Source organism: Nymphaea colorata, chromosome 9 (genome assembly GCF_008831285.2).
Source record: "Nymphaea colorata isolate Beijing-Zhang1983 chromosome 9, ASM883128v2, whole genome shotgun sequence".
NCBI lineage: Eukaryota > Viridiplantae > Streptophyta > Magnoliopsida > Nymphaeales > Nymphaeaceae > Nymphaea > Nymphaea colorata.
The window spans coordinates 4,057,780-4,066,722 of NC_045146.1; the positions used below are offsets into that span (position 1 = coordinate 4,057,780).

The 8,943-nt window shown below is 38.0% G+C and overlaps 1 protein-coding gene across 1 annotated transcript; it reads left to right on the forward strand.

The window, feature by feature from the left end:
* The first annotated feature begins 2,268 nt into the window (after positions 1 to 2,268).
* On the forward strand, positions 2,269 to 5,082 carry LOC116261127 (pathogen-related protein). Its single transcript, XM_031639749.2, has 4 exons — positions 2,269 to 2,443; positions 3,436 to 3,568; positions 4,012 to 4,313; positions 4,709 to 5,082. The coding sequence occupies exons 1-4, from the start codon at positions 2,300 to 2,302 to the stop codon at positions 4,874 to 4,876; spliced, it is 747 nt and encodes a 248-aa protein (XP_031495609.1). The 5' UTR covers positions 2,269 to 2,299; the 3' UTR covers positions 4,877 to 5,082.
* The last annotated feature ends 3,861 nt before the right edge of the window (positions 5,083 to 8,943 follow it).

The window sequence follows — 8,943 nt, forward strand, 5'->3', positions numbered from 1 at the left end:
TGTGTGCCTAGTTCGGGATCCACCCGAATTAAACGTACACGACGTTTTCTGACGTTAGTGGCTTCCATGCAGGGGCAGAGGCACATGCGGGCATGTGTGGGCAATTGCCCATACAGTCCAATCAAATCCCTTATTTACATAGTGGTTTACCCCAAATTTTTACATATAAAATGCCCCTCAAATATATAATGAGTGCCCTTCGCCAAATATGTCTGGCTCAGCGCCATTGTTTCTATACCACCATCTTTGAGCAGTTTTGATGGATCGAATCTTGATCAAATAGTGGATCCACAATAACATGGAGAATCAGTAGACCCACTTGTCTGCTATTCACATCCATGTGTTTCTGAATAGCAATGCGTAGAGCTTAGATGTACTTTACGTGAGAAACTTAGACATGCATGGTATTGTTTTATTAGAAGCTGAATCGAGTAGAAAGCAATTATATGTCCAAGCTCTTGCTTCCGAACCACTCCCTGCATGTTTTTAAATCCAATCAAATGCATAATTTGAAGAATAAAAGAAACTTCCACCAGAGAAAGGACAGTGAGCTTATGACTGTATATCGGAAGGGAATATATAATTTATCGATCCCTAACAAAACAAAAGGTCTTTCACAAAACGTCTTTCTTAGGTATCATATTTTACTACCTAGTAGCTCATTGAACAAGCCTCATGCATACTGAAATGGTACTAACATTGACAGTAAGAACTCCATATATTTGACCTCCAAATTAAACAAGAAGAGTTAAATACACAGGATGCATCAATACTCATATTTATCTTGTAAGCGGTTCAACTAATTCCACCAATATGGGATTAAAGTTTTGTTGTTCTTATGATTTTATCGTTTAATTCTTGCATATAGCAGGAATAAAAAGGAACGATGAATTGTTTAATAATGGTGGTTGTGGTAGCCATGGAAGGATGTTGCACGACAAGTAAACCGCGTTAAAAATTTGAAGATTTTTACTTGGACCATTTGGACTTGGAGGAAGAAACCTTATAGCCATTAAAAAAAAAAAAAAAACATATATGAATTCATTAAAGCTTAAGGCTTTACAAAGCAAACAAGACGACGGCAAAAGCATTGATCATGGTGACAAAGGCGGTGGTGATGACGATGACTTTGGTGGCATCGCCTTGTTTGGGGTAAAGATCATTAAATGTTTTCAACTCCATCTTCCACCCTACTTCGCAGGCGATCGATATTGTTACGGAAACAACGCCGTCCACAATATGACACGTTAATGGCTAGAACTATGACTTCATGATCGACAAAAGGAGTAGTTGGCCTCGTGTCCTGCCCCACCCACTTGCTTGTTCAATATATTGCATCCAGAGATATCTTGTCTTCTTCTTTCAAACGGTTAAATATTTACTTTACCAGCATACCCTTTTACTGTAATTTTAGATAAGGACCTCAAATTTCATAATGTTTACCTAAGCTTCGCTTTTTGCAAATATAACCTAGGCTCTTCCTGTAAAGTCATGATTATGCAGATTCCTATGTTATGGTAATGGTTACTCTTTTCACGCTCTCATGCATTTTTTATAAGCAATAACGTTCGAGATCGTTTGGGAGAAAAGTATCTGCCTTAAATATTAGGACAAGTTCATGAAACACTAAAATTATTGTTCTATGAACTTGCTCCAATATTTAAAGTATATTCATTGGACTCTAAGTGAGTGTCTAAACGACCAAAGAGCAAGTTATATGTTATGACCTTTAATAAAAGACCATGTGTTATAGTTTGAAAATAGCCAAAATGGCCTTACATGTTAAGTGGAAGATCCCTCCCAAAGGGTAAGAGGTTGAACATGTACAAATTTTGCCTGGAATATCCCTCTAATAAAAGGTGGGAGCACGCTTTCCTATGGTAACGGCATAACTTATGCTTAAAATGTAATTTTTCTTTTTCAATGTAATCTTATTAATAAAAATAATTTTTTTACCTTTTCATTTTGTCATTAAGTGATATGTTTTAACAAGAGGTATAACAAGGATACGCCTCGATTTGAATTTTATGAACTTATGTGGCTAAAAGCCTAAAACTAAGGTTTGCATGGGAAATAACATGCCCATATTTAAAATTATTGCCTTAAGGTGATATCTAAAATAAGAATTTCTCGGATAAAGTTGTAGGAGGGACCCAACACTTATTTTCTTTCACCCTGGCAGGTACTGCATCTTCGCCTCCAACACTTCTACGTTCTAACTCTTTAAATACCTTATCTTTAGTTCATAGCTGCCATGCTCTCTCTCTCTCTCTCTCTCTCTCTCTCTCTCTGGCCAACCATGTCTGAGGCTGGGGCTGTAGAGGTGGGTGACAAGTATCGAAGCCATATGTACGGAGAAGAAGAGAAAGACACAGAGTGGAGACATGGAGGCCCTCCAAACTACGACATTGTAAACAAGCTCTTCGAGGAGGGTCGAACCAAGGTGTGGATCCATGAGTTCATCACTTGTCCAATATTTATAGGTCCTTAGATTGGTCTTATATGTAAAAATGCTGAAATCCTCCGGCCATCTTGAACTCCATCCAATTACTGCCGCCAATGTATTTTTGTATAGGGTAGTGAGCTGTTAAAAGGATTTTTCCATCTAAATCTAAACGAAGAAGTCGACAAATTAATCCCTTATATAATAGCATAGACATTTAGGAGTTAGTCTTGAATCTTTTTGGTTAAGCTCCAAGAAAGATCCTTAGGACGTAAATAATTTTTTCGTCCAATCTGATCCATATAAACTTCTGTACGCGTCTTAGAACAAGTTAGTTTATGAAAAGTTTGACGTTCCCATCGCGAGTTTTCTTGCTCTATCTGAGATGTTGATTTTTCACTGTTTAATTAACAAAACATATATAAATACCAAAAACGACACATAATTTTTAGCAAATAAAAGCATGATAAATAAGTCTATCAACCTAAAAAATTAGCTAAAAAACACTTAATTATAACAGACGGATTCTGGCAGAAGCCTAATTAGCATCGTTGTCGGGCACTAACCAAAGATCAGGATCATGGCCGATGTATTTCTGGAGAGTAAGATAGAGATTTAACAGGTTTATCAATTCCATGTACTTTAGTAGAGGACTTAGCCAGAAGAGTCAGGTGGTGATGAGGAGGAGAAATATGTAGAAGAGACTGAAATCTCTCCTCATTTACTTTGTTTTCAGGATCTAGAGTTGTTTGAGAACTTTTGCAAAAATAGTATCTATAAAAATTGAACTCACAACTAAACTTTTACAGACTCATCTATCCGACCAGTTAAATCTGCATGGAACAGGAACATTCTTTAAGGTTTTTCTCTCAATTGGTTTTGTATTTAGAGGACTTCTTGTCTCTAAATTTTGTTGCATTCTTATTTCTATTTTATCATGTATCCATCTCTATCTCTCCAAGAATTAACTATCTTGTGATCCCTCTCTATAGGCATGGCCAAAAGGCTCCTTGGAGGAGGTCGTGCAGAATGCCATCAAGTCGTGGGAGATGGAGCTATCGCACAAGACTCGAATAAAGGATTTCAAGACCATCAACCCTGAAAAATTCAACTTCATCGTCAATGGTATACTCGCTCTCGCTTGCTATTTATCTGTTCACATTCGTAAACAACGCCTCTGCAAAATTAACTACGTGGATGTGATCTTAACCTGTGTTAAGTTTTTATACTCAGGAATCGTCCATCAGCAATTCTTTCTTCACAAAAATTAACCAATGTGATTGCTTTCTGGTTTTTCATGGGTTTTAAAGCACAGAGATTACAATTTTAAGATCCGTGATCTTGTGAGAAATTAGCAACTTGACGTATTGAAAAATAGTTAACCCAGATTGACATATGCTTTGGAGATTGTAAAGTGTCCCAAAGCGTAGAACATCACCAGATCAACTTCATTCCTCCCCATCAAATAAACTCCAAACTTGAGAGTAAACACGTTTTATGAGTAAAACGACGAAATGGTGAAGATGGTGGTGGTGGTGAGGGAGGAAATTAACTAATGGAATGTGCAGGGAGGGAGGGGTTGTCGGCGGAGGAGACGCTGAGGCTGGGGAGCTACAACGCGCTGCTGCAGAGTTCGATGCCGGAGGAGTACCGGCGGTGGTACAAGGCGGAGGAGGAGAGCTTCGAGTCGTCTCACGAGGTGTTCAGGAAGGCGTTCCCTCGAGGGTTCGCGTGGGAGGTGGTGGAGCTCTACTCCGGCCCCCCAGTCATCGTGTTCAAGTACCGGCACTGGGGCTACATGGAAGGCCCCTTCAGGGGAAAGGCCCCCACCGGCGAGATGGTTCAGTTCACCGGCATCGCCGTCCTTAAGGTAAAATCAAGAAACAGTGCCGTCAAGCGTCTCTCTCTCCCTCATCTCTCGTGCCTTTTGCTGGCAGGGTGAGGGAGTGGACCGTTTTCCTTGTCATTTTCATTACACATATATAGCTAGACATGCCACGTGTGTTTCATTGCTTTCTTCAAAAGAGAATGAAATCGAATGGATCGGATCGGATCGGATTTGAGTGGTTATGGATCACGACTTAAGCCCAGTTCATGCTCTATTAAATTGAATCCAAGACTGAGTGACTAACTGGGATGTTGATTTGGACTTAGATCCTTGACTGATTTTGGATTCAGTTCAGGCTTTTTATTATATGAATCAGTTTTGTTTACCAGAACTGAAACACAGATCCATATTACTCCATCGACGTTGATACATTGCAGGTAGATGAGAAGCTTAGAGCAGAGGATGTTGAGATCTACTATGACCCGAGTGAGTTATTTGCGGGCCTTCTCAAAGGGCCATTGGTGTCCATTGACGATCATCAGGTGCAGGTGCAAGTGCGAGGCTCATCATCATCATCTTGCCCCTTCTCCAAGGGAAGCGAATGATCGTTTAATTTTAGAGAGTCCTTTATTTAAGCTTATTGTTGCTGAATGAACCCCGCGCGTATCTAATAAACTGCTTAATCTTATTCTTATCTAGTCATGCCTTTACGTGGTGACATATTTTCTGGCTGTATGAAATCATTAAGCAGCTTCCAAGTCTGTTTGTCGTTGGTTGGTCATTCTATATTATTAAATGCATTACTATAGAGTTGTTTCTTTTTTTTTTTTTATCAACTTTTTCATTTTTTCCTCTCTGCATCGCCTCATCCATTCAGGCGGCTACTGCCCACATAAAACCACTGGACTGTCCCAACTTAAGCTATGGACTTTAAGGTAGAGTTGGGCATCGGGCCAAGGCCTGAGCCCATCCCATTTTCACAGTTTAAGCTTGGTCGAGCCCAGCATTACTTCAGTTTGAAATGTTTGTTTTTGCTTACTCATGAAAAAGGAATTAATAGTTTGTGCTTTTTAGAAAGCGAAAGGAGCAAATCGTCCGGAAACATCATACAAACAGAGCAAGTTTGTGTGTTTGGGGCCCGAACGACCAAAATTCCCGTTGGTGTTACTTTAAAAGAAGACTTCTCTTAATAAGATTGGGCACGGACACAGACTCGCGCTTCTGTCCCCAAATAATCAGGCTCTGCCTGGCCTGGCCTGGCCCGCCCGGTGTAGCTTGGATAGTTCTTATGAAACGCCTAGCTTGGACAGTTCACTCGCTGATCACAACTAAAATCATGAGGTTTGTTCTACCTTTTCTCACAATATGATCCAAACGACGACAAAGGCCGTTAAAAGTGTAATGGTCCCTTGCTTGCCATAATCTTGAGGTGCACCGAGAGGTTAAACCTCACTCCTTTTTATCTATCGGGGTTCAGGCAGGAGCAGGGCTAAAAAATGGGCTAAAAAAATTTCATGAAAAAGGTCGAATTAAAGTTTTTAAATTTTGACTAAGGCTGAAATATAATTTTTCAATTTTTTTTGCAGAACAAATGAAATTTTCTAAAATTTACATAAAAAAATTTTAAAAAGAAAAGTTTGAGCCAGAGTTCATGCATGCCCTACTTTGGCTCCACCCCTAGGTTCAAAACTCCTTCGAGACTTGAGTGATCTCGCGACTCGAGCACCCTAGACATAACTTACGTGTCAAATGCATGTACCATTCTTTGCAGTCCAGGACGCATGCAGTGGCGAAGCTAGAAAATTTTTTTAAAGGGGCATTGATTCAAAGGTTTTCATACCTAATGGGGTACTTATATGTACAACAAAGTACATATTAAACAAGCTTAAAGCTGGTGTGGGCAACTGCCCACACCAACTCATATGTGGCTCCGCCACTGGACACATGGCCCAGGGTCGAAATGAAGATGCACGGCTTATGTGCCACCAGCCCACCCCAGCTACAATACATCGATCAGGGCACGGCCTTTGTGGATCTGCTGGAGGAGAAAAAGAAAGGTATGTATATATCGATGTAGATTTAAAACTAAAAGAGTATTAGAAGTATTCACGAAGAGTTTAAAGAGGTGTGTTCATGACCAAATTTCTGTGAATTTTTGAAATGGAAGGTATGTATAGTTAAGATAAAATTGAGCGGACGGATTCCGTCACAAAATCACCTCGTGGTGACTGAAATCTTTCAAGCAAGAATAGTAAGAAGACATTCAAACTAGTAATACGAAGATGAAGATATGAAGAAGGAAGAGGACGACGACGACGATACAAACCGAAGAAGAAAAGGAGAAACAGACCAAAGTAGCAGAAGAATGAAGCATGAGAAGATTGACAGAATGATAGGAATGAAAAAAGATCCAGCAAGCTCCTGCGACAGGAAGAAGAAAGAAAAGGAACTACCAACCCAAAAGAAAAAAACAAAGAAAGAAGAAGAAAATAGCAAAACAGAAGAAAAGAAATTCCATGCATGATCCAGCAGGTTCCTGTTACGGAGTAAGGACAATGAATACCTTGTCCGACGAGTTCCTAACAAATCCGACCACTAGATGTGCCGAACAGCTCAGTGCCCTTGTGGCTGGATTGTCGGTCTTTTTCCCGTTCGAGTACAGAGCGTTCAGGTCCAAGGTTTCAACTCGAGTGAAAAGCCCTAACGTATTTAGCATGTCATGCTTTTGTTGCCTGAGATCAAAAGCGGGAGATTCTGCTAGATTAAATGCTTCCGTGATTCAGCCTAGGGCTGAACACGAGCCGAGTCGAGCCTGAGCTCGGTCAGCTCAAACTCGGCTCGACTAAATAAGACACGAGCTCGACATTAGAGTATTCAGTTTATGGCAGGACGACACTTTTCCGCAATGCATATTTTATATTAAAATAATCTTTATAAACATATGAATATGTTTATATTTTATTTAAATTATTTTTTTAACAAAAAAAATCAATGGGTCTCGTTTTTATCCTTCAGCAAAATGAACCCAAACTAGTTGGCTACCAGATGTTGCGAATGGCAAAATATTTGACAGCCATTATTAAAGGCACCAAGGTGTCAGAGCATTAGCAAGGGTTTATGCTGATTTTAACGATGGTTTTTTATGTTACGAATGACGTGAGCACTAACGATGATTTATGATGCAGGTTCTAGCAATGATAGATGGTGCTTTTAGCAATGGATTTTTACCTTTCGTCATCCAATAACATCCAAGACATGCAATATATATATATATATATATATATATATATATATATACACACACACAAAATGCCAAATAATTGCAAGATAGTTAAAATGAAAAAAAAAAAGCATCACTTGTTAAAATCACCATAAACAGTTGTAAAATATAGTAATAGTTTTTTTAACGATAAATTTTTAAATTTTGACCATTTAGCATCTAACAAGATTCAGCCGGCCTATATATATATATATATATATATAGTGAGAGATAGAAATATTAAAAAAACTAAACACTTAGGTCAATGATTCAAACCAGACCCTTCAATTATTTGCTAGAAAATTATTTTAAATAAAATCTAAACATCCTAATATATTTATGAAAACTATTTTGACATGAACATGCATTTGAATCAAGTTGTTTTTAAAAAAAAAACATTGATCTTTCTATTATAAAAAAAAATGTTGATCTTTTTATTGTCAAAATGTTGTTGACATAAGAGCAATTCAATTTTACTTATTATTAAAATCATGGTCACAAATAACGTCTTAGAGTTTTAAACAACGAGATTTTTTTCAGGTATAATACGACGGACTTGAAAAATACGAAAAAAAATGAGAAAAAATGGTTTCTTTTAATTAAAAACTAAAAATAGAAAAAAGTCAAATAAGTGACTATAATAACACAAACATAAAAGATAAGTAGATTTGCAACAAAAAAAAAAAAAAAACTGTTTTTCAAAAATAATGCGTTTTTGTGACTGCTTATTGCAAATTTAAAACTCAAAAAATGATCATATTGGTAAGGTTAGATTTATAAAAAAACACTTTAAATATCGTATTTAAAAGGTTTGGTTGTGAAGATGACACCCAAATGGTTGATTTTACACACACGGACAGATTAACATTACTAACCCATGGCCTCTGAAAGTTAAGCCACGTGAAACCAGAAGCATAAACAAATGAAACCAATACAGCAGAAGCAGAGACAGAGAAGAGATGACTAAGCAAGGAAACCTGAGAGACAGATGGAGAGAAGCAAGAGCATGAGGCGTCGTCAGATAAAAATGCAAATCCACCGATTGATATTAAAGGAGGTAAAAGGCAACAATTGAACTGCGTCGAGATAGGACCCCATGTTAATCTGGTTGTCCTCCAAAGGCGAGAGAGAGAGAGATGCCAAGTGTGATCTTTTAAATAGATCTTTATTTCATCTTGAAAAATGAAAAAAGAAAAATAAAAGAGAGATCATCCCAAATTGAAATTGTCAATACTATGACTAATTAAAAATGCTCCACTAATCTCACTCATTTTTCACAAGTCTATATACATAGACACACATTCAAAAGCAGCCAAAATGTGGTGTTAATATGGACAAGAACATTTATTCTCTTATCCGACAGTAAAAATTAACAGCAGCAAAATGAAAGAATGATGAGAATTCAATGTGGCG

Bases quoted from the DNA above. Each gene is read 5' to 3' on its own strand.
- LOC116261127 (XM_031639749.2), top strand. From the start codon at position 2,300: ATGTCTGAGGCTGGGGCTGTAGAGGTGGGTGACAAGTATCGAAGCCAT. The intron at 3,569-4,011 runs GTATACTCGCTC...TGGAATGTGCAG, and splicing joins ATTCAACTTCATCGTCAATG to GGAGGGAGGGGTTGTCGGCG. The intron at 4,314-4,708 runs GTAAAATCAAGA...GATACATTGCAG, and splicing joins CCGGCATCGCCGTCCTTAAG to GTAGATGAGAAGCTTAGAGC.